This window comes from Acomys russatus, chromosome 31 (genome assembly GCF_903995435.1).
Source record: "Acomys russatus chromosome 31, mAcoRus1.1, whole genome shotgun sequence".
NCBI lineage: Eukaryota > Metazoa > Chordata > Mammalia > Rodentia > Muridae > Acomys > Acomys russatus.
The window spans coordinates 10,115,869-10,141,096 of record NC_067167.1 but is presented as its reverse complement, the minus strand read 5'-3'; the positions used below and the strand labels follow the sequence as shown (position 1 = coordinate 10,141,096).

General features: G+C 49.0%; 1 protein-coding gene across 1 annotated transcript in view; it reads right to left on the bottom strand.

Moving 5' to 3' along the window:
- The window catches only part of Nt5dc3 (5'-nucleotidase domain containing 3), a 53,889-nt gene that overhangs the window by 8,467 nt on the left and 20,194 nt on the right, over window positions 1-25,228 (bottom strand). The window contains exons 2-10 of the mRNA XM_051139737.1: window positions 21,715-21,899; window positions 12,851-12,925; window positions 11,999-12,054; window positions 8,627-8,717; window positions 6,982-7,119; window positions 3,848-3,908; window positions 3,240-3,342; window positions 3,014-3,115; window positions 951-1,032 (exon numbers count right to left, since the gene is read on the bottom strand). Coding sequence (XP_050995694.1) covers window positions 951-1,032; window positions 3,014-3,115; window positions 3,240-3,342; window positions 3,848-3,908; window positions 6,982-7,119; window positions 8,627-8,717; window positions 11,999-12,054; window positions 12,851-12,925; window positions 21,715-21,899 — 893 coding nt within the window. The remainder of the gene's footprint in view (window positions 1-950; window positions 1,033-3,013; window positions 3,116-3,239; window positions 3,343-3,847; window positions 3,909-6,981; window positions 7,120-8,626; window positions 8,718-11,998; window positions 12,055-12,850; window positions 12,926-21,714; window positions 21,900-25,228) is intronic.

Below are 25,228 nucleotides of genomic sequence, written 5' to 3'. Positions count from 1 at the left end.
GCCCTCTTCTGGCCTGCGGGTGTACATGCAGGCAGAACACTGTATACATAATAATAAGTAAAAATAAATGTAAAACAAAAAACAAGAACAGTGTTTGCTTCTCAGCAATTATCTTTACCCTAACCAAATATGCTGGGACCGTCATTCCATATGAATGACTCTTAATTTTATTGTAACTTCCACAGTGGATTCCTTCTGCTAATGTCCTAATGGTGAACAGTCACGATGTCATCTATTTTGTAAACATTTTTTTTTTTTTTTTGGCTTTTAGAGACAGGATTTCTCTGTGTAGCCCTGGCTGTCCTAGACTCTCTTTGTAGACCAGGCTGGCCTCGAACTCACAGAGATCCATCTGCCTCTGCCTCCTGAGTGCTGAGATTACAGTGCATCACCTTGCCCAGCTTGTACACATTCTTACAGAAACTTCTATTAGCCACTTCTAATTTGTTAGGAGTAAACTGTCTGAATTAAGACTAATTTTCCGAGGCCTAGAAGATATGCTCATTGCTAAATCCAGCAGGCTATTACAAACCCACCAGGAATATGCTGTAAAGAAAACAACTCCAGGGCCATAAAAATGACCAGCAGTGGTTCAAACCTCTCACAGCCTTATAGGATGCCAAAGTGTTTAAAACTGCACATGAAACGCTTCTGAACAGCAAATATGTTGGATGAGTAATTAGCCAAGATTAATGCTCCTCAAAGGAAATCTTTTACATTTTAGTAAACAGGGTAATGCTTTAAATGTTATTCCTTAAAACAGCCAGATTTGAGTTAATCTGAATAGCCATGTGCTGAAACTCCATTGACCTTGGCCTAAGTTGTTTTACCATCTTATTATCATCAGTTGATGGAGGGATCCGCTCATCCCTGGACAGCCGCAGTATCCGCAGCCCTGAGGCTGCTGGCTGCAAAGCAACAACAGGAAGAGGCGGGCGAGGGCGCAGTACCTGCTTGTAGATCTGGCCCTTCTGTAGCTTGTGGATTTTATCCCAGAGTAAGACACCTTTCTCATTCACCTTCCGGAAAGGCCTACCAAGGGCAAACGGAGACGTTACGCGGACACACGGCAACAGGAAAGGCTCTCCACTCCGAGGAATACTACGTGGGAACTCACTGAGAAGGGGAAGTAGCTAACTCTTGAACCCCAACCTCCCTGCACCCCTGGCCCAGGTCCGTTCCAAACTACGCAGCGGCCCCCCACCACCACCACAGACCCAGGACCCACTGGTAGGTGATGAAAAACATGGAAAATTTTAAAGAAAAAAAAAAAAAATTCTAGGGTCAACCACCCTTGGCAAACACAAACCCTTGAGTCAGGTTGCCCTAAGAGAGCAGTTCTCAGCTTTCCGAATGGTGAGGCTAATACAGGTCCCCCTGTTGTGGTGACCACCACCACCACCACAATAACAACATTTTCTTTGCTACTTCATAACTGTAATTTTGCTACACTATGAATCATAACATAAGTACCTGATATGCAGGATTAACTGGTGTGCGACCCTGTGAAAGGTCACGACCCACAGGTTGAGAACCGAACCGCTGCCCTAGGCCATTTGGCAAAGCAGAGGGTGTCTGCCTCACAAGGGGAAGCCTGCAGGGACGCTGCTGCCTGCGAATGTTGGGGGTGGGGGAGCTCTGGCACCCTGGGTCAAACATCAGGTGGAGGGTAGGGGCAGTAGGTATGACGGGACTGGGAGTGGGGTTGGCCCCATCCCTCACACCCAGAGCACAGCCCAAGGACTTCTGGGTATCTTTTTGCATAACTGTTCCTCCAGTCACAAAAAATGGAAATTCACTGTGGGTATCAAAACCCGCTTTCCCTTTTCGGAGGAACACGAAAGATCGTTTTGTACACTTTTATTTATAACTCCTTCCTTTGAATCCAGTCAGCAACCTCTTGTGTGATGTCATATTCTTAAACACCGTAGCAGTAAGAGGTGCTGGCCGCTTTCGCTTGCCGAACTCGTCATCTTTTGTGGCTGTTTAACCCTCCCTCCACAGATATTCTGAATAAGAAGTCATGCTTCACTGTTGGCTTTGCTAAACAACAGAAGGGGTGGGAACGTTCCAGACATCCAGAACAAAGAGCTACAAAGTGCTGGGCTGAGTTCCTTCCAAGAAGAGCCAGGACCCACCCGCTCAGGCAGCCGAGCACTGCGGAAAAGCCTGGGTGAAGGGAAGCCAGATCGCAGGAACCTGAGAACCGTGTGAGGGCGCTAGAAACAACACGGCAAGTACATAGCCTCTGACTATTCTCAAGGCTCGTTTTTTACTCTCTCTGCCGGGGTTCTTTGGGCTTGCCTGTTCTTCAGGCGTCACCGTGACCCTGAAAACACTGGGATTCAATGCCACACATCCCGCAGTAATGTCAGATAGCACATTAAGCTCTTTGGAACCCCCCACAGAGGACAGGCTGCTGGTCACCAACTACAGACCAGGGAAACTGCGAGAAAAACGCTTCCCAAACGAGGCCATTAGAAAAACCGAAGCAGCTGGGCAGTGGTGGTGCACGCCTGTAATGCCAGCGCTCGGGGAGGCAGAGGCAGGTGGATTGCTGTGAGTTCAAGGCCAGCCTGGTCTACAAAGCGAGTCCAGGACAGCCAGGACTACACAGAGAAACACTGTCTCAAAAAACGCAAAAACAAAAACAAAAACAAAAAAGAGATGTACTGATTAGCTCTATTTAAGAGCTGCCACCAGGTAGCCTGGCATTGGCGGTGCTCTCTCACACTTCACAAGGCACCTGGAGCCAGAGACCTACTTTGCTGTAAGTTACGAATCCTGGCTTTCTATTGCACCTCAAATTCCTCAGGCCTGACTCACAGAACCGCAGCAAGCCACGCTGAACTGAGACCGCTGTCTGCTATGTGCCCACTTTACTGTTACAGACGCTAAGTGTTAAGCAGGCGGGTCACGAATTAGCAACTTAAGGTTCCTACGACAGGCTCTCACTAAAGCACGCTCTCCCTACTCACAGATACGGTCTAGTCCCCAGCAGACGGGCCCTCACCTCCGCTTATCATTGAAGAAGTTGGGTTTCTCGGCCTGAACTATGACCACATCGAACAGGTCCCGCCAGTCCTTGCCCACGATATAGCACATTCCTTTGTCTCTGGAACAAGGCAGTCGGGTAAGCTGACGTCAAACGGATGGACTTAAACTGTTTCTCTCCAGCTGCTGAACCAAATGGCATTCGGACCAGGAGCCAGCAGCTGGCGAGGGAAGAGGGAACTTACACAAAGCTGCTTGGACTGTTGGTTATGAGGAACATCTTCTTGCCGTGGGCGGCCAGCTTAGCCAGCACCGCACGCGTCTGCTCGGCGTAACAAATGTACTTTTCTAAGAATGACAGAAAAGTCGGCATGGTCAGGATGACAGCACAGTGGGAAGACTCAAGGCTCAAGGAAGGTTGACTGAGGGAAGTGTGTGAGGGCCCAGGGCATCCGAAGCAAAGCCCCACCCGAACACAAGTACTCACTCTTAGAATCAGACTGACAGCAGACACCAAGTTTTTTGTTTTGTTTTGTTTTGTTTTTGTTTGTTTGCTTTGTTTTTCGAGACAGGGTTTCTCTGTGTAGCCTTGGCTGTCCTGGACTCACTTTGTAGACCAGGCTGGCCTCGAACTCACAGTGATCTGCCTGTCTCTACCTCCTTAGTGCTAGGATTAAAGATATGCACCACCACCGCCCGGCATCAGACACCAAGTTTTGAACAGAGAGGGGAGATCTACACTACCAGGATGAGGTCCTCTTTAATCAATACTCAGGAAACACCTGTGGTCCATGCTCAGGCCCCGGGGTGTGACGTTTAAGTGGCCACCCAGCAAACGCTGCTGAATACATACCAATGTCCGCCTCAATTGCTCGGTACATTATTCCTTTGATGTGGACGTCCCTTATGGAGTCCTGTCAAAAGGCAGATTCGTCGTCAGTGAAAGGGGGCTGAGGAAGCTGGAGTTAGTCCCAGCGAGCTCTACACACCCCCAACACCAGCCCACCTAGGCCAGGTGGCCTGTAGGAAAAACATGTCTTCACAGTGACGGAGGCTGTTGCCAGCGCCATTTCCAAAGGCCTCATCTTAAAAGGTCATTTGCATATTCCGCATGAAGTCCCGAGTGACAAACAGTAGTTTACATGTAGGACGATCAATAAATGGTGAAGAACCTTCAGGAAGGGAGGTCCTGCCTCGCATCTTTGTGCCCTCCCTTCCCCGTCTCTAGATGCAAACAGTTCTGTGGAGCGAGGCAGAGGCAGAGGGACAAAGTCACCCAACTCACTGTCACCAGGCAGCAACAGTCCAACTGGCAGAGGCAGGAAAGAGGGAGAGACAGAAGGTGCACTGTAGGCTCCGGGCTGTGCCAGCATGATGTCACTAGGTATCACTCTGGGGTGGGGTCTGTATAGCAGGCCTTTTTAGAATCCTGGAGGGTCGTGGGAACTTTCTGGTACCAGTACAGGAGCCAAAGTCTTATACTGTCGGTGGACTTCTGTCAGTGTGGGCCAGCATGGGCTAAAAACTTAATCTCAACTACCATAAACCCATTTTAATTTTGCACAACACAGAAGGCAATGGCTAAATGCAAGCTGAACTGCCTGGAGTAAAAATCTAGGATCTGACTGCAGACCCAGGACTTGGGGAGGCAGAGGCATGTGGATCTGTGAGTCCAAGGCCAGCCTGGTCTACAAAGTGAGTCCAAGACAGCCAAGACTACACAGAGAAACCCTGTCTCAAAAAAAAAAAAAAAATACATTGGATGAGGGGACTAAAAGGTTGCTCAGTGGTTAGAGTACTGGTTGCTCTTCCAGAGAGCCTGGGTTTAATACTTAACACCCATGGGGCGGCTCGCAGAAGACTAGGGCACCAGGTACACACACAGTACACAGACATACATGCAGACAAAACACACACACTGAGCTAGGCATGGTGGTGAAAACCTGTAATGCCAGCACTTGGGAGGCAGAAGCAGATCTCCGTGAGTTCAAGACCAGCCTGGTTTACATATCAAGTTTCAGGACAGTCAAGGCTACATAGAGAGACCCTTTCTCAAAAAAAGAAAAACAACAAATAGTTAAACTGTCCATGAGCATACAATAAAAATATTTTGATATAGAAATATGTATCTTTTTTAAAGGTATATAAAAATTCTCGCTGGGTAAGAATAGGCCTACCCCAGCAGAAGATGCCAACACAAAGAGAGAACGCAATGACGTTGCTGTAGACTTCTTGTCTCATTGCTTTGTTGGGCATATTTTGTTTTAACCAGTCCTTTGTAAATTATGGTTTATCATGTTATGTTTTAATGGACTTCAGTTGTGTGTGTCTGTATGTGTGTGTTTCTAGGATTTTTTTTCTTTATTTTTATTTTTCATTCTGTTCATTCTATTTTGTTGTTGTTTGTTGTGATTTGTTGTTGTTTGTCCCTCCAAAGAGAGGGGGAAAGGGAGTAGTTGGGTGAGTGGGAAGGTGGGAAAGATATGGGAGGAGTTGGGAGACAGGAAATCATGATCAGAATAGATTGTATTAAAAAAAAATGTTAAGCCGGGCAGTACTGGCACACGCCTTTAATCCCAGCACTTGAGAGGCAGAGATAGGCGGATCGCTGTGAGTTCGAGGCCAGCCTGGTCTACAAAGTAAGTCCAGGACAGCCAAGGCTACACAGAGAGACCCTGTCTGAAAAGCAAAACAAAACAAAATTTAATTAAAAGAAAATCGTGGCTATAGAAGGCACGGTGGTAACCCCAGCACTCAAGATACAAAGGAAGGCAGATCTCTCGCCTACATAACAAGTTCCAGGCCAGCCAGGACTACAAAGTGTGACTCTGTCTCAAAACAAAACAAAACAAAAAACAACAACAACAAAACGGTGGCTATAAGAGCACATAATAGATAAATGAAATGGAATTACTGTTTCAAAACACTACATACACACACACTCTCTCTCTTCTTTAAAATCACATTTCCATGAAATTAACATTGTTTGAAACATTACCATGTGAGTTATTGTGCTATTTTTCATATATTATGCTATTGGGACCCCTAATAATCTTGTTAGGTAGGTACTAAATGTTCACTTACTAAGAAACTGAAATACAATTAAAAAATAAATAAAATAAGTACTCTATGATTATCTATCAAATAAATAATACCTGAACATATCTTTTAGTATTGAGAAAGTTGACACAGCTTACTACATATAATTCTATAAACGTGACTATGAACATGATCTAAAATACGCAGTTATAAAACATGTGCGTAGGCATCTAAGGGCTTGCACCTGACTGTAGCCCTGCAGCGAGATTCGGACAGGGCTCCCTCAGGCCTCAGTGAGCCATGTAGAGCCTTCGTGGGTATGAGTAAAGGGTCCCTATTAACCAGCCTCTCCCTGCCCCCAGCCTCACCCCTGGGCATCTTCATGCGGTACAGTGTACACCAAGGTGCGCTGTATGCCACAGAGGTATGCAACTATGTTCTGGCATTTGAAAAGTCCATTTTTAAGAAGGGCTCCTTATGGGTGACTTCAGCCTCACGGTGACAGCATGGGACATGGAGGGAGAGTGGCCTCTCCTTGTGGGCAGGCTCAGGGTAAGAGGGTATGCAGGAGTGTCAGAGGATTAGAAGTCCGGGCCGCAGCTGGCACCATCGGTGATAGAGCACGCGGCTCCGATTAATCTGAGACAGTCAAGTCCCTGGATGACTTCCACAGTCAACCACAGCAACAGGTGATCCTGGAGCAGGACTACACACACACACACACACACACACACACACACACACACACACACACACACACACACACACACACACACACACACACACACACACACACACACACACACACACACACACACACACACACCAGAGCACCAGAGCAGGACTACACACATACACACACACACACACACTAGCTAGCACCTGGCCTTCTCCCGGAAGCCACAGCCCTGGCCTCGCCCTGCCCTGCCCTCCCCGCACAGCCCTCACCTTGACGTCTTTGTACAAGTGCACAGGTTCATAGTCTATGTTGTTCTTCAGGAAGTGTTCGTTCACACACGACAGCAGGGTCATCTCCGGCAGCGAGAAGATGTCCATGAACTGCTTCATGGTGTTCCCGTGAGAGCTCTGCAGAGGGAGGGCAGGCTCAGCCGCACAGACCCCAGCTCACAAGGAGACAGGCAGCAGGAGGCTGCCGGGAAGCCAAGGGTTTCTGGGAATCCACACAGAGGGACTTTCTTTTGGGGGGGGGGGGGAGTGGGGGTGGGAGGGAAGGGTTTGAGACAGGGTTTCTCTGTGTCACCCTGACTGTCCTGGACTCGCTTTGTAGACCAGGCCAGCCTCAAACTCACAGTGATCCACCTGCCTCTGCCTCCCGAGAGTGCTGGGATTAAAGGCATGCGCCACCACAGAGGGACTTTCTTTTTTTTTTTTTTTTAAGATTTATTTATTTATTACATATACAGTATTTTGCCTGCATGTACTTCTGCCCTCCTAAAGGGGGCACCAGATCTCATTATAGATGGTTGTGGCCACCATATGGTTGCTGGAAATTGAACTCAGGACCTTTGGAAGAACATACAGTGCTCTCAACCTCTGAGCCCCCCACAGAGGGACTTAGGCTCCTTTGTTCTTGAGTCTCAGGAGAAAGAAGCCTAACTTGGTATTCATGGTTACTCCCTTCCTACTTCCTCTCTCTTTCCTTCCCTCCCACTTTCCCCACTCCCTCCCTCCACCCCCCCGACCCCCCCCCGCGGAGGAGGTCACAAAGGTAAGAAAGGCCAGGGGTCACGCCCAGACAAAGGCAGCTGAGTAGACCTCAGTCTCAGACTGTGTCAACCCACTTCAGGACAGCCACACAGCTCCTCTGGCAGGCCCTAGTGACTTAGACCAAAAGGTGGGGCCACACCTGCAGGGGGCTGGTGACAGATGGGCTAGATACGAGAAGATGGACAGAGTCTCCACCGGAGAGGAAGAAAGGACGCCAGAGAATCACCACGAGCCAACGGTGACTCTTTGGCACCTACAAGTGCTCTCTCACATCAACACTCTCCCCCAGACCCAATCTCGGGATCCCACCAATCACACACACACACACACACACAGCAAATGAGCCCAACAGTTTTGGTTCCTTTAGCTACAGATGCCCCCCTCCTCAAAATGCCTCAAGGTTCAAAGCTTGGCTCTTACCAGCCAGCGCTACTGAGAAGTAACCAGATCACAAGGCTGTTAACTTCATCAGTAGTCTTTTTATTTTTTTTTAACTGTGTAGCCCTGGCTGTCCTAGACTCGCTTTGTAGACCAGGCTGACTTCAAACTCACAGCGATCCGCCTGCCTCTGCCTCCCGAGTGCTGGGATTAAAGACGTGTGTCATCTCTTGACTCACTCATAGCTGACTATCAGGAAGTTGGGCCCAGCTGTAGGAAGCGGCTACGTGTTTCTCCCTCTCTCTGCTCCCCACTTCCCTCCACCCCACCCTTCTAACTGATCGTCTTCCTCACCTGACATCTGGGAGTGCCGGAGCCCGGACCCTGAGAGAGCAGAAGCCAAGGCTTTCCTCCCTAAGATGTTTTCCCAGCCCGAGAACTGCCAAGCGGAGGAGAAAGACGGCCGCTGCAGATGAACCAGTCTTACCTTTCCGTAAAAGTCGCTCATCTGCTCCAGGGGCACATGTGACCCCTCGTACATGTCGATGACTTCCTCGTCAGGGACCACACTTAGGCCTCTGAAAAAAATCCAGATAGTGTCACCACAGTGACAAGAGAGAACGATTCTGGACTTGTACCTACTGATGGGGTTTCCCTACTATGTCAGGAGACCTGTTGTCACCATGAGGCAAAATAGGCCACAGCAGCAGCTACTGCCAGCAGGCAGGATGTTACTATTAGGCCTCTGTTGGTTAAAAAAAGAAAAGAAAAGAAACAAGATTTACACCCAGTGGTGGTGGTGGAGGCGGTGCACGCCTTTAACCACAGCACTCAGGAGGCAGCGACAAGTGGGTCTCTGAATTTGAGGCTAGTCTACTGAGAGAGTTCCAGGACAGCAAATACTACACAGAGAAACCCTGTGTGGAAGAAGAAGAAAAAAAAGAAAAACTGACTTACAGCAATAACCGATCCTACATGAGATTTCTGACATGCCAAGCAGGATTTCACCTGGGCACTCAGTACTTGCCATCTGTCCTAGGGGGTCAATGTTCTTCCCACAGGAATGGTCATGTGTCTCCCTCAAAGTTAGCAAGGTAGAAAGCATCGTGTCAGGATTTAAATCCAGGCTCTCCACAGCTCCCAACCCAATAGGATGATGCAAGGCTCCCTTCCCAAGCACTTGCTTTGGGGTGGAGTTTTTGACACATTTGATGAAAGAAAGGTCACTCCTGCCTCTGACTCATTGCTCTCCCTTCATTACTGGCTGAGGTGGGAAACGCCACTGCACTGGATCAAACCCACGACCCAGCAGTGGGCAGTGAGGCAGGTGCTCTGTGACGCTTTGAGCTAGCATCATCTGTGCACGCCCACCATCTGCCTGCCTCTGGAACTCGCACATAAGTCCAGTCCCTGCATCTCCAGGAGAGGTGAGGTCCAGTGTCATTCTGACTTCTGCCAAGGGCAGAGCAGGTGCCACGAGCTCACCTGGGGTTGCCCATCCCAGGGTGCTGCTCTTCCACCCTTCGCCAGGGGTGAGCACTTGAGAAACAGAGCCAGTAATCAGGAAACTGCAGAGGGCCTGGCTGCCTTCCAAGGGTTGGGGGGGGGGGAGGGAAGGCGGGGAAAGGGGGAGGGTCAACCAGCAGGCATTTCCCACAGGCCCATTAAAGCAGCCTGCTAGTAAGATGCATACACTGTGTCGCCCACGCTATGTCGTTTGTGCTTTGCTGTGTTTTATCCTCGGGATCTCCTCCACTCCCCCACTTTAAGCTTAAAAGCACCCCCACCCCAGTGACATTTTTTGCCTGAGTGACTTGTTACAACTCCTGGCCTTCTGAGAACAAACACTGTGCTCCAGTAATCAGATAAGACCTTGCTGGCCAACCAGAACATTCTAGCTTGACCTTGTAGAACAGCTCTTGCAAAGCAGTCGTCTACAGACCCATACAAGGAAAAAGAGCTGAAACTCAAGGCTACAGCAGCAGATCTCAAACCCGAGCCACACTGCCATGGGACTGCTGCTTTCTCTCATCGCTTCTCAACTAGTTCAGAAGGGAACAAGAAACTCCTCGCTTCTGCTTATCTGCTGTGCGTCCCAAGCACGCCTCCACCTCACAGCCAGCTGCGTGGAGCGGGCTCTGGGGTGGCCGTTCTACAGAGAAACCGAGGCTTCCAGAGCACCAAGAACTTGCTGAGACCAATGACGCGCAGGTGACGGAGCGGGAGCTCACATGGAGGAGATGAGTGTGACCCCAGAGACAGGCACACGACACACTGTACCTCATGTGGCTCCTCCTGCTGAGCCCTAGCCCGGTCCTTGACCCAGTGGACACAGAAACAAAAGGCACAACAGGAGGAGCTGGGGTAACAAGGACCCGGTAGGGCGCGAGGAAAGAGCAGGACCACTTCAGGCCAGAAGGGTGGAGCAGGACAGACTACAGATGCGGGCAGGAATGGGGGATATTTCTGGAACACAAGGGGAGGGGCAAGAGGAGCGTGAGACCAAGCGGGTCCAGGGGGGTGCAGAGCAGAGGCCTGGCCTTGCTGTCACCCAGCTCACGCACTCCCTTCACTTGACTGTACAGGACCAGGCACAGGCTCAACCTTCTCCTCCTCCTTCTCCTCCTCCTTCTCCTCCTCCTCCTCCTCTCTTCCTCTCTCCAGGCCTGTTGACTGGGGCAGGCAAGCTAGCGCTGCTTAAAAACACCAAGTCAGGAAGAGAGCCAAGAAAGGAAGCCATGGCTGTTCTCACCACACAAGCATGGGGAACCAAAGTTGACCCCCCAGAACCCTCCCATAACAATAAGAATAAATAACAACAACAACAATGAAACTGGACACAACAGTGCCGTGTCTATAATCCCACCGATGCTACAGAGGCAGAGAAAGGTGGACCCTGAGGCTTGTTGGCCACACAGCCTAGTCAAGTTGGTGAGCTCCAAGTTCAGGGGGAGGCCCTGTCTCAAAAATAAAGTGAAAGGTGACAGAGAAAGACACCCGACAGACCTGTACATAGCACACACAAACACACACATACACACGAATGAATACACATAAGAAAGAGAAGTGAGGGGCTGGAGAGATGGCTCAGAGGTTAAGAGCACTGACTGCTCTTCCAGAGGTCATGAGTTCAATTCCCAGCACCCACATGGTGGCTCACAACCATCTACAATGTGATCTGGTGCCCTCTTCTGGGCTGCAGGTGTACATGCAGACAGAACACTATACATATTAATAATAAATAAATCTTTTTTTAAAAAAAGAAAAGAAAGAGAAGTGAGCTCTGACAAAATCAATTTCATGCTCAGAGCCAGCTACGCCTCCACCCAGATCTGCCCCTAGACCGCAGTCAAGAAAGCAATGTGGTTTCTTACTATTAAACCAGTTTGTGTTTGTTAGTTTTCAGTTACTTGCAGCTAAGAGCCTTAGCAAACCCAGTAAGGTAAGAACTTGTACAGAACCAACCAAGAGTTGAGTAAAAAAAACCTAAAACTTAGCCCTATGCCGACGGCTTCAACCTCATTCTAAAAACAGTAGACAGCCATGAGTGTTTGAGACAGTGATATCCAGAATAAACTGTTCTGTGGGATGCTTGTAAGGGCCAGGAGAGGAAGGGGACATGTCCAGGAGGCCAGGGAGGGAGCAGAGACCGAATGCTTGGCCCATAGAGAGTGGCTCAAGCTCCAGAAGGCATCCCTTAGCCAAACCCTCAGCACCAGCATGCACCAGGCCTGGTCACTGTGTGCCTGAGTGACTGAGTGAGTGTGACCCACACACAGCCACTTCCCTCATCCCTGGTCGGTTAGCAGGGCCTGAAATCCAAAGCCCGTGGGTATACTGGACCGTCGCTTGCTCTCACCTGTAGACGGTTCCCATCTGGATGTAATGAAAAGCATCAATCTTCATCAGCACTGCCTTTAAAAACATAACATGTGCACGCATGTGAATAGCAATTTGCATACAGAATGAGCACTCCGAGGGTTGTGATAAACCCTGTCCTAGCACGTTGGCTGGCAACCTACCTAATGCCGCGACCCTTTAATATGTTTCTTCACGTTCTGGTGACCCCCAACCATCAAATTATTTTCATTACTACTGCATAACTGTAATTTTGCTGCTGTTGTGAATCATAATTTAAATATCTGTGTTTTCTGATCTTTTTTTTTTTTTTTTTTTGGTTTTGGTTTTTGGTTTTTGGTTTTTCGAGACAGGGTTTTTTTCTGTGTATCTTTGACTGTCCTGGACTCACTTTGTAAACCAGGCTGGCCTCAAACTCACAGCGATCCACCTGCCTCTGCCTCCCGATTACTGGGATTAAAGGCGTGTGCCCGCCACGCCCCACTCCAGCTTGATGGTCTTAAGTGACACCTGTGAAAGGGCCGTTCAACCCCCAAGAGGATCATGACCCACAGGTTGAGGACCACCGCATATGGTTTCCAAAAGCCTTTTAAGGAAATGGCATATGAGCAAAAGAAAGTATGGCAGCTGGCTCCTCTCCTGTGGCAGCGTGACTACAGCATTCGCTGGCACTCTCCAACAGTACCCAGGATGCAAGCCTTCCTCAGGCCTCTTCCAGTAGGCTTCTACCAAATATATTTGGATAATCTGGCTCTGCAAACCCATTCCAAACCATTTACCAAGGAAAGTCCCAGTAGTTTTATGGAGCAGCACTTTCCTTCCAAACACCAGAAAAACAGGAAGTCAAACTCACCCGCTGGACGTCATAATGGAGTCCCCGGATGGCGAAGTTTGGGTCATACTCATGCTTCCGGATTTCCACGGGATACTGGGAGAGAAGAGAGGACACATGGCTTAGCAAAGGATGAAAGAGGAGGGTGGAAGTAGGGGTGCACTCCTGGGATCCCAGCACTTAGGAAGTTGTGGCAGGAGGATGGAGAATTCAAGGTTATTGTTGGCCACCCGCTGAGTTCAAGGCTAGCCTGGGCTACCCTGTCTTTAAGGAAAGAAAAAGGAGAGCTGGAGAGATGGCTCAGTGGTTAAGAGTACACACTGATCTTCCAAAGGTCCCGAGTTCAATTCCCAGCACCCACATAGCAGCTCACAACTGTCTAGTGCCCTCTTCTGGTGTACAGATGTAAATGCAGACAAAGTACCCATATGCTTAAAATATTAAATAAATAACTCTTTAAATTAAAAAAAAAAGGGGGGGGGCACTGAGCTCAGGATGGGCACAGATCTGCCCGTGTACAAAGGCTGAGAAGTCATTACACTTTGATGGGAAAGTGTGCCCAGGAGGCACAGACCACACTTGGTCCTCCATTTCTCTATATCCTGCCTTGGGGCCTTATTTGTCTAGGCTGAGATGAGACCTCATCCCCGTGAGCCCATGTGCACATCTAACACCATCGTGCAGAGCTCTGCCAGGGTCAGTCTGAACTGTCAGCCCGATAGGACCTGGTATCACCATGGAAACAGACCACCGGGCGTGGCTGAGGAGCTTCTGGCTTGCGTTAATGGAGGATCAAAGGCCACCCTGGATATAAGCACCACCATTCCACCAGGACAGAATCAAAAAGACAAAGTGAGCCGGGCATCAGCGTTCCTCGCTGCTTCCTGACTCCAGATGCAATGGGACTCACCTCGTCCTGGTCTTGCTCCAGTGATTTTTTTTTTTTTCCCTGCTTTGATGGACTGTATCCTCAAAAGAAACCTTTCCTTCTTTGTCTCTGTGGGACATTTTGTCACAGCATGGCAACATTAACCGATACAAGCTTCACTTCCATTACTGTCCCTTTTCTCACTCTGCTGTGGTGGCTGGGGAACCCCATAGCTACTGTCCTAGGGATAGTTCTGCCTGTGGCTCCCATCCACTGGTCCCTGCTACTTCCTAATGACAAAGCCTGCCTCACATTACACAAAAGTGCCAGTCCCTCCTCTTTGTTGTGTGAGATTCCAGGTTCTTCCTTCCCCCAGAGCCAGAGCTGAGGGCACCCACCTCCCAGTTTCTGCTGCCTTGTCTGTGCTGCCATGCCCATTTTACAGGAATAAAAGCCAGACAAGCATCGAGACCCTCAGCGAGCCCGCCAAGCCACACTGCTTGCTGGCTCCCTGGAGCCACCCAGCACGGCCTACCCGAAGGCACATGGCAAGTTTTCAAGTCGGGCCGCACAAAGCACTGACTTGAATGTCACATTTGGGTTCATTTATCTTACGCCTGAGAGTGTGCCAAGAAATCCCCAGCCTGATATTCCTCCTGGTGGGTGTTGTCCAGACTTCTGAACACCATGTACGGGGTTCTGCGTGTTTATTGAGATACCTGCCAAAGCCCACACTGAGCCAGCCGTTGGTGGTGGTGTGCAGCTCACTGAGGCCAGAGCTGCAGCTCCTCTGAAACCTCCACTAGCCTCGGGGGTGGGGTCGGCTAGATAAGTTTAAGAAGTCAGGATCCTCTCCCAGCTAAGCTGTGCTAACCTCACCGCCCAGCAAGAAGAAGGCGGTGCCTCCTGTCTGCTTGTGACTCCAAGGACTAAAGTCAAGAAACTTGCCAGGAGTCACCAAGCTGCACAGTGCTTGAGGCACTTGGGCCTGTGTCATAAACAGGTCCACCCCTAAGCCACCTAATCCACCCTCAATCAGCTCAGAACCCCTGTCTTAGTTAGGGTTTCTATTGCTACGTTAAACACCATGATAACACCATGACCAGGGGCTGGAGAGATGGCTCAGTGGTTATGAGCACTGGCTGCTCTTCCAGAGGACCTGGGTTCAATTCCCAGCACCCACATGATAGCTCACAGCTGTCTGTAACTCCAGTTTCAGGGCATACAACACCTTCATACAGACATATATGCAGGGAAAACACCAATGCATGTGAAATTAAAAAATATCTCTCTCACACACACACACACACATACCATGACCAAAAGCAACTTGGGGAGGAAACGGTTTATTCTGCATATATCTCTCAGGTCACATTCCATTGCTAAGGGAAGTCAGGCCAGGAACTAAAGCAGAGGCCATGACAACTGATGCTTACTGGCTCAACAACCTCCTACCCCTCCCAGCTGCTCAGCCTGCTTTCTTTTTTTTTTTAATAATTTATTTAATTTTTAATTTATGAGTATTGGTGTGAGGGTGTCAGATCTTGGAGTTACAGACAACTGTGAGCTGCCATGTGGGTGCTGGGAATTGAACCCGGGTCCTTTGGAAGAGCAGGCAGTGCTCTTAACCACTGAGCTATCTCTCCAGCCCTCAGCCTGCTTTCTTATAGCAAGCACAACCACGTGCCCAGAGGTGGACCCCCAACTCAATAAGCTGGGCCCTCCCTCATCAAGAAAATTCCCCTATAGACCTGCCTACAGGCAATCTGATAGAGGCATTTTCTCAACGGAGTTTCCTCTTCCTGAATAACTCTCGCTTGTGTCAAGCTGACAGAGACAGACCACTAACCAGCACAACCCCTCTCCTGAAAGCTTTTCTGTGGTGGTGGCAGCGCGGCAGCTACCAAGTCAGAAGCTCAACACGTTGGCTGGAGGTATTCCCAAACAGCTGAAAGACAATAGCTAATAGCCTTGAAGACAGCAACAGCTGAGCCTCAACGGGGCAGTGGCTTCAGAAAGAACATGTGTGTGCTGAGAAAGCCCAAAGTTTCCCTTGGACCAGATAATCCTAGCGCAACATTAACACCTCGGTGTGACAGGGGACTAAGGTGTCGTCCCCCGCCCCCATGTGTGGGTAAGCCTACAGCCCTGCAACCTGGCTGCAGTCCACCTTTGTGGCTGCCTGCAGCTCTCTGAATGGCTAATAATTTCTACAAGGCAACTGGGACTTTAGGGAGCACGGATGTCCGTAAACGTACTGGCTTTTCAGAGTTTTTAGTCTGGTAGTTCATGTAGCCTGGATTATGAGCCTAGGTGAAAACGAAGCTCTTTCAAACCTGACAAAACAGGATGCAAAGGCAGCACAGGCTCCATGGAGAGCCCAGACAAAGCTCTCCTCTCACCCATCCTCGGAGCTCATTCGCCTGCTGCCATGCTTTGTGTCAAGTACTGTGACAGGGCCTGAGGAAGCTGCAGAGGACACAGGGAAGTTCCGCTCTCCCCTGGGAGCCATGCCATAAACAAGCCAGCACTCCCAGAGCACAATGCCTCACAGTGAGCCATGCTACAGAGGGCCCAGTGTGAGGGCCAGACAGTGTCTGGGGCCAGCAAGGAGTGAGGCTGGAGGCAGCACTGGCAGGCCTATTAAATATTCATATTCCGGAAAGGAGAGACAGCTCAGGGGAGTGTTTGTGTCTGTTGCTCTTGCTTTTACCTTTTTTTTTCTTTTCTTTTTTCTTTTTTTGTTTTGTTTTGTTTTGTTTTTCGAGGCAGGGTTTCTCTGAGTAGCCCTGGCTGTCCTGGATCCCACTCTGTAGACCAGGGTGGCCTCGAACTCAGAGATCCATCTGGCTCTGCCTCCCTTCTCACTTGCTATCAGGTGGAGAACAGACTATGGGGCATGATCAGAAGCCTGGGCGTCCAGAAGGCACCTGATGTAATCAGAAGTGACAAATGCTCAGTCCAGGGCAGGGGCATCGGGAGAGATAAGGAGCTCATCTTAAGTCTCTCACAGCCACAGGGGGACTTCCACTCTGATGGACAGGGCTAAGGGGAGTCACTGTGCAGCGGAGAAGCCTAAACATCCATCCCTCAGTTGGTCAAGGTCAACAGCCAGTGGCACGTCCGCTGGGGTGTGATGACAGCTGCACTTGGCCTCTGACCCCTCAATACCCAGACTCCAGTTCCACTCTGAGGAAAAACAAACAAGCCAGGAGAGACACCCTACAGTGCACTTCAGTGGAGTGCCACACTGTCCCCGGCAAGGACACCAGAAATTACTGAAGTCGGCTGACTGTGGGATCTTGCCTGGTGTTCTACAACAGGAAAAGACACCAGAGAGAGGACTTCCATGCCAGTATCAAATCTTCCACGTGACAAGGTCCAGCAGTAACAAAGTGTTAGCATTATGGAGAACTGGACACGGGGTACAGACAGGAACTCAGTCTGTTTTGTTCTGTTTTGTTTTGTTTTTTGAGACAGGGTTTCTCGGTATAGCCTTAGCTGTCCTGGACTCACTTTGTAGACCAGGCTGGCTTCAAACTCACAGAGATCTGCCTGCCTCTGCCTCCTGAGTGCTGGGATTAAAGGTGTGCGCCACCGTGTCCGGCAGGAACTAACTCAGTCTTACCACCACAACTTTCCTATATGCTAAGCCTTAAGCAATCTTAAAATGGGAGAAGTCAAAGGTTGGCCGGCTTTGGGTCTGAGCAAGCAGGTGCTCGCCAGTGCCACTTAACAGGGAGAGAAGGCAATTGATCGGCAAGATGGCTCAGCAGGTAAGGGTATCTGCTCAGGTCTCAAACCCAGAGCAGACAGATAACTGAGGTGCCTATTTACCATTTCAAAGTGGATGTTAGCCACCTTGTTCTCCCGACACCCATCAGTCTCTACCTGTCACAGGGCCCTCCAGGCTGGCATATGCTGTCCCCTCATACCCTGAACTCTCCAGCCCAGATATTAAGCTGGGCTTGCCCTCCCACAGCTCCTCTGGCCCCACTATAACTCAGCCACTTTGGCTCTCCCAGTCTCCTAGCCCAGACCACCCCTCTTGGTTGGTGGTGCCTCTTCTGCATCCAGTCCTCCTCTTCTCACACAGCCCAGCGCAGTCTGGCCACGTTTACTCTGTATTTTCCCTGTCGCCTCTACTTCTGCCTATACTTTCTCTTATCTACAATAAACCTTCTCCTCTACAATATCTAGGTGCAGTCATGTCCTTCCTTTTTTATTTCTTTCTTTCATTCAGCTGCCAAGCTTGATGACCTGAGTTCAAGCTCCAAAGCCACATGGTGAAAGCACTGACTTCAAAAAAAAAAAAAAAAAAAAAAAGAAGACATGATATGAAAAAACAAATAGTTGCCGGGCGTGGTGGCGCACGCCTTTAATCCCAGCACTCGGGAGGCAGAGGCAGGCAGATCACTGTGAGTTCGAGGCCAGCCTGGTCTACAAAGTGAGTCTAGCACAGCCAAAACTATCACAGAGAAACCTTGTCTCAAAAAACCAAAAAAAAAAAAAGAAAGAAAAGAAAAGAAAAAACAAATAGTTGGGCTGGAGAGATGGCTCAGAGGTTAAGAGCACCATCTTCTCTTCCAAAGGTCCTGAGTTCAATTCCCAGCAACCACATGGTGGCTCACACCATCTATAATGAGATCTAGTGCCCTCTTCTGGTCGGTAGGTGTACATGCAAACGGAATACTGTATAAATAATAAAGAAATAAATCCTTTAAAAAAAGAAAATACAAATAGTTATTACTCAATTCTTTTTCTAGCTTTATGAAAAATGATTCTTGCTTAAAGGTTTTTAAACATCATTTTTTTAAAGGAGCTGAGCTTTTTATGTTCGCTTTCTGGAAAGAGGCTAAAGTGCAAACTGGATGTTCTGTCACTGTGTACCCCGAACACAGATGTCGCCCCGGCCCTGTGAGCACACAAGGTTTTGTCAGGAAGAACAGCACAAAGCTCAACATTCTTTGAAGAAGTGCTTGTTTAATCAGAGCAAGAGAAAGTCTATATCTGCAGCACTGGCTCTATTAATATGCCTGATGTAGTTAGTATTATAACGATCCTTTTATCAAAGCAAAAAATAGATAACGATGAGATTTCAACAGTCCCCAGTCTTGTGGCTTTTCAGTCATGGTTCTGCATCTACCTCATCTATTAGCTCATCTCTGTCCCCAGATTTCATTAAAGTTTCATGCATGTAAGTTACTGCTTACTCGAATATTTTCTTTTTTTTTTTTTTTTTTTTTTTTTATTTTCATTTTCACTTGAACAAAAAAATAAATTTTAAAAAAATCTGTGGCAGAGAAGCACTGACCCTAAAGGACTGGGACACGGAGTGAGGAAAGAGAACAAGTCTCTTGACCAGACAGAGCTGAGTTCAGATCTGCTTCGGCTGCCTGCTGCCTGTGGTCCCTAAAGCAGAGAACACAAGAGGGCAGGCCGTGCAGAGGGGAAACAGCAACGCTGGCACTAGTCCTTGCTGGGGATCTTCTAGACACCAGATGTCTGTAACAGCAACTCACCTATCGACCACAACAGCACCGTCGGGGGGGGGGGGGGGGCACCGTTGCTAGATCCCAAGTGTGGAGACACAGTGGGTCACTGCAACTGTGCCACACAGGAAGCAACCCAGCAATTGGGGTACAGCACAGACAGAAGAACAGCAGGGCAGGGCCCTGGGTTCTCCACGTAACAGCACGCTCACAGAGCGCGCTGCAGCTGGCCAGCGCAAAGGCAGCAGCCCTCCGGGGCCACCTCCTAGTGCCTGCTAAGGGACAGTGACAGGTGGTGGCTGGAAAGCTAGGGCAGAGCCACCTGATTGCCTTATCCAGGAGGAGGATGACCGGAGATTGGCGGTGCTTTAGATGAAGTGAAACAAATAAAATATGGCTGACAAATTTTAATTTAATTTAATTTAATTTAAAACGTTACAGCAGAAGAAAGTTGTTGCTCGGGCTTTAGCAACAAGACAAAATGGCATTTTTTGCCAAACGCCGTTTGGCTCTTACATTCTAGGTCGGGACAACATAACCACTTGAATCCACTGAGAAGTAAAAGCAGAAAATAAGCTGCATCGAATGTTCAGGATCTAAAGCTAACGGGAGCATTGGCTTCTCTGTCAGGGTATCTGGTGCCCGGGGTGGCGGGGGGGTCTCCACATCTGTGACATCTCCCCAGCTTCATGTCCCAGACAGCTTAGGTTTCTGGGTTGCTCACTACACCCCATCCTGCCTCTGCTGGCTGAAATCACACCCCTTTGGCTACTTCCCCGCCTCCCTAAAGAAGCTACTCCCACTATCTTCTGTGCCTTCTTCAGCCCTCTGCGATGGTGGCTTCACAACTGGCCACCCAGTGCCTGAATTCCTCCAAAACAATGCCCATGCCACCCCTCTGTTACCCTTCCTGCATCCACAGCACACTATGGCTCATAAAATCCACAAATAAAGCCCTTGAGGAATGGATGGTCAGAAGAGCTCAGCAGTGGACGCCATGAAAGACAGAAATGCTTCAAAATCACAACAAAGACCCGGGAGGCAGGGGGGCAGGGACAGGCTCTGGTTGGAGGCAGAGGTCACCAACACACTTTATGGATAGTATAGGGGGGTATTAAAGGGCGTGTTTATAATTCCAAAACTGGAGAGATGGTCCTTGTTGGCCAGACAGTCTAGCCCAGAGTTCTCAACCTGGGGGTCACGACCCCTCTGGGGTTCTAATGATCCTTTCACAGGGGGGGATACCTAGGACCAGTGGAAAACACGGATATTTATATTACAATTCATGATAGTAGCAAAACTATAGTTATGACGTAGCAACGAAAATAATTTTATGGTTGGGAGTCACCACACCATGAGGAACTGTATTAAAGGGTCGCAGCATTAGGAAGGTCTAGCCTAATTGGTGAGCCCCAGGCCAATCAAAAACCCTGTCGCAAGGGAAGTGGGCAGGCAATATTCCTGAGGATGATACCCAAGATTGTACTCTGACTCCCACCTAAAAACACACTTGTAAAAAGTGACTTTGATTCATCTGATGTAATTGTCATCTGGGAGGCTTACTGCCTCTGCCTGCTAACCCAGGCCTAGTCCTGGAAGCTTCTAGCCTCTGTACAATCTATCTAGGCCTAGAATGTTTCCAGCCTCCAAGACTTACTACTGAATAGGCTCACCTTTTCCAGCTCTTTCTGAACTCTGGCTGGCTGGTTCAGCTCAACTGTTCTGGCTCAAACTCCTCTCCAAGCTGACTGGTTCCATCTGGTTTCTCTCTCAGCATCTGACTGAATTGTTCTGCTTGGCCTCAACTAGCTCTAGTCATCCATTCTAATCTTCTGGCTCCTCCTCATTCTCTGGCTCTGTTTGTGTTCACCTGTGGCTAGCTTGTTCTCTCTTCAACCTGTCTCTGTCCAAAACTCTACTGGTAAAACTGCCTCCTCTTCCTTTGCACTACTCTCTCAAGCCAATTCTGTTTCCTCTGTACTCACGAGAGCTGGACATATCCTATTGTGTCAAACCCTTCTCTAATTCGTCACTCTGCCTGTCCCTCAATTAGAGGTCACGTTTAAAACCTGGCTGCTTCCTTCCACAAGCTAACGTTACCTCCACTATATGGGACTAAAGATGTGTACTAAGGACGTGTCTATATTTCCAGCCAGAGGGATTAAAGGCGTGGCATTCCAGCCCAATCACGCAGACCTAAAAGGTCTTTGGATGTGATTCCTGGCCAAAGCAGCCATGTTGCTGGCTTAGAATTCCTCTCCAACACACTTGTACACACCCGTTCCCTTTCACACACACGAAATCTCATGGACACCTGTGCACGCATGCACACACAAATACACACGACTCAGCAGAGAAGAGTCACTTGCTGGAATGGACCATAAGCCGACTGCTCACCCCGCAACCACTCGCTGCAGGAGTTCTGCACAAGTGCAGGACCTGGACATGACGGCACATGGCTATTTATTCCTCAGACATCAAAGAGGTCAAAGGGAAAGAGGGCCGGAAGGTCTCTGTGGCCTTACCCTGTGTTCATTGATGAGCAGGTCCCGGGCAGCGTTGAAGATGAGTGTGTGGAGGTGCTTGGAGTAGAACACCAGCGTGTAATCGTAATCAAAGCCATATATCTCAATGTCCGACAGGCTCATCTCGTTGTTGGAGAAAATGGCATCTGGATTCAGCAAGTTGTTCATAATAGAAGGTACCAATTCTAGGAGCAGAGAGAAGAATCCGTTATCTCCTGGCATGGATGGGGGTTGGGCGGCTTCTAAGTGACGGGAGCCATTTGCACATCCGTGGAATGTCCAGAGCAGGCAGGTGCATGGCCAGGGATGGAGCTCAGCGGTACAGCAGCTCAGAGAAGGGGAGGAGAAGGAGAAAGGTAGGTTCATGGGTATGAATGGAGACTAGTGTCTGTGCCAGATGGGTGAGGAGGTGACTGTTACTGGGTAAAGAATTTCTTTCTAGTGGTGAAATTATTCCTAACTTTTCAAGACAGGGTTTCTCTGTGTAGCCTTGGCTTTACTGGACTCTCTATAGACCAGACTGGCCTCGAACTCACAGCAATAGGCCTGCCCCTGCCTCCCGAGTGCTGGGATTAAAGGCGTGCGCCACCACTGCCCGGCCAATTATTCGCAAGTTGATTGTGGTAATGGCCATGGCAGAGCGCCTTTTATGAATATACTGAAGTCTGTGGGTGGGGATCTGGGTGGGTTCTCGTGTGAGCTCAGCAGTGTCTCCATCACATTTGAATGAGACTGTCCCTAAGAAAAAGCGTGTGGTTTGGTGTCTCAAGAGATCAACTGTTACAGATTTTATAAGTATACACCATGGAATTTAAATATACCTCACTTTATTTTTGTTTGGTTGGCTGGTTGGTTTGGTTTTCTGAAATAGGGTTTCTCTGTGTAACAGCTCTAACTGTCCTGGAACTCTCTGTAGACCAGGCTGGCCTTGAACTCACTGAGATCCTCCTGCCTCTGCCTCCCAAGTGCTGGAATTAAAGGCATGAGCCACCATGCTCGGCTTCTTACAAAGAAAGAAAGAAAGCATTTAATGATTTAACATATTGGCTATAGATGTTTCTCCACCTATAAGGCTGACCTTACTGTACACACAGGTCCATGAGACAGTCTCTGTGGTTCCTAAGCAACCACAGCTCCCAGCACCACAGACTCTGAGCATATGACCTCATGCTACTACACAAGACTTGGACGTGTGGACTACATGCGTGTGCCATACATGACCAACCTGATACTTGACTCATTTGTTTTCTTTCTAGTAACACCTATGTGTGAACCTTTCAATCACTTCCAGCTGACCAACAGAGGTGAGATCACCCCACACACCACTGGCCCCACGGGACACAAAAGCAGTTTGTACTGCTTTCTGTAGCAGGCCTCTCCATTTGAGGGGATGCTATGACATCACTTGGACGCTTTCTTAAAGAAATTCCAAAATTTCATTCTACCTTACAGTTTCCACATGGTGGCTCATAACCATCGATAATGTGATCTGATGCCCTCTTCTGGCCTGCATAAATAATAAATAAATATATTGAAGGAGAGAAACCTGTTCTTTAGGATCCCAAGTGTGGGATTGGAACGGTCTCTTGAGAGGGCAGGTGATGTTAATTCACTAGAAGAGCAACCACCTCGTGCAGGAGCTTAATTACAACAAGCTGAAAAAGATCCCGTGAACAGACTCTGGGAGGAGATAGACAAATAAGCCCAGAACTGGCAGCGGGGCTTTTTGGAGACTTGGGATAGATGTGGCTGTTCATCGCTGCCCTTCAAGACACTCCTAGAGAAAACTGCTCGAGGGAAGGCTTCAGAGCTCCAGCTCCTGCTGAGGCTCCACACGGACCCTCTCCCACTCTCACCACACCATTCCCAGATACCACAAAGATTGCCTGAACACACCTAAGAAGCATCCCCACAGCCATGCTGGCGGCTTTCCTAGAATACAATGGAAAATTTGTGACTCTGCAAGTGTGCTGTGGTGTGTACGTGCTCCTGACCTCCCCCAGCCCCAATCAATCAATCAAATGTAAAACTGTAAATATTTTTAATATTTTATTAATTTATTCATTTTACATCTCAATTGTTATAAAATTTTTTAAAACAAAATTATTACTAAATAAAGCGTAGTCCACCCATTATTTTATTGCTTTTTCACTATGAACACAGTAGCCACCAAGGAGCCACCTAGGTAATCAAGGCATGTTAACTTTACCTAGTGATCACTCTGTCTGGTCAGGTGACGAGACCCTCACCAGGGCAGAGTCTCAGCTACAGGCCCTGGGAGTTGATCCTTTGGGAAGCCCAGTAGAAGTTAGAAAAACCTCACAAACCTGCAGACAGTGCCAGAGGGCTACCCTCTGAGGATTCTTTTATACACGCGGACTTAAAGCCACATTATACCCCACACAGTTTCCAGGCCAGTGAGGGTGAATGCATGAAAGAACCCAGTTTTCCTCACAATGACGTTCCACACGTGACTCAATCTACAACACTCCCCCGACAAACCATACATTTTCACTAGTGTCCCTCGTTAGCAGTTGCTTGGGTTTCAGGGTGATGGTGGTGATGGCTGGTTCTCTGTTTCATACGCAAATGGCACAAATTTCATTCACGAATTCTGAGGACGGTAAGGAGGCTGGCATATGAAGAAGAGGCAGACAGTTCACAAGAACTCACCCCAGGAGGGGAGAAGCCAGCACCCCCATTATGTGAGCACGGCTGCGCTTAGTGATGCCATTTTCTGAGTGTGACAGAACCATCCAGATTACGTAGGTGAGGCGGGATTGCTTATGAGGCAACCAAAAGCTCCCCTTTCACAAATGACCTTTGTGTGGGAAGTTCCAGCAGCCTGCTTTAGCTGAGGCTTATATTTAGAACATGCACTGGCAAGAAAGCCCATCTGCTTCTTCACTACCTGAGACGGGAAGCAGCGGGGGAGCAGCTGGGGACAACCCCTCTCCAGGGGAGCAGCCCTCCAGGAAAAAGCAATGCACGGGAAAATCCCCACAAGTCAGCTCGATAGAAAACTGCACAGGGTTCCCCCCAGGGCTGTCGATCACACGAGTGTCACCACCTCAACACCTGGCCGTGTCACATGTTGTCTTCAACTCTGGCTCAAGGGGAAGCCTAACCGGATCTCGCTGCCTCGGTAATGTGACGTCACGAACAGGAAGCCCCTCCTACTCACTCTCGGGACTAACTGCAAAGGTAGAAACAGGAATGGAACCAAGGCTCTGAAGCTGGGCGCCTGCTCTGAGTTCCACAAGCCACTGGGAGCTGGAAACTTGGTCCCCCCAGCACACAATATACGTTGCTGGGGCATCCCAGCACCCTGGGTGGTTTCTGGCTCTCTATGGCTGACACCTGACGCCCTGGGGAAATATGCCAAACACACTGTGGTAATCCCAGCACGGAGGAAGCTGAGGTAGAAATAGGCGGCAGGCCAGCCTGGGCTACCCAGTGCTAAAAGCCTGTCTCCCAAAGGGGGCAAAATTGTATACATTCTGTTTTGGTTTGG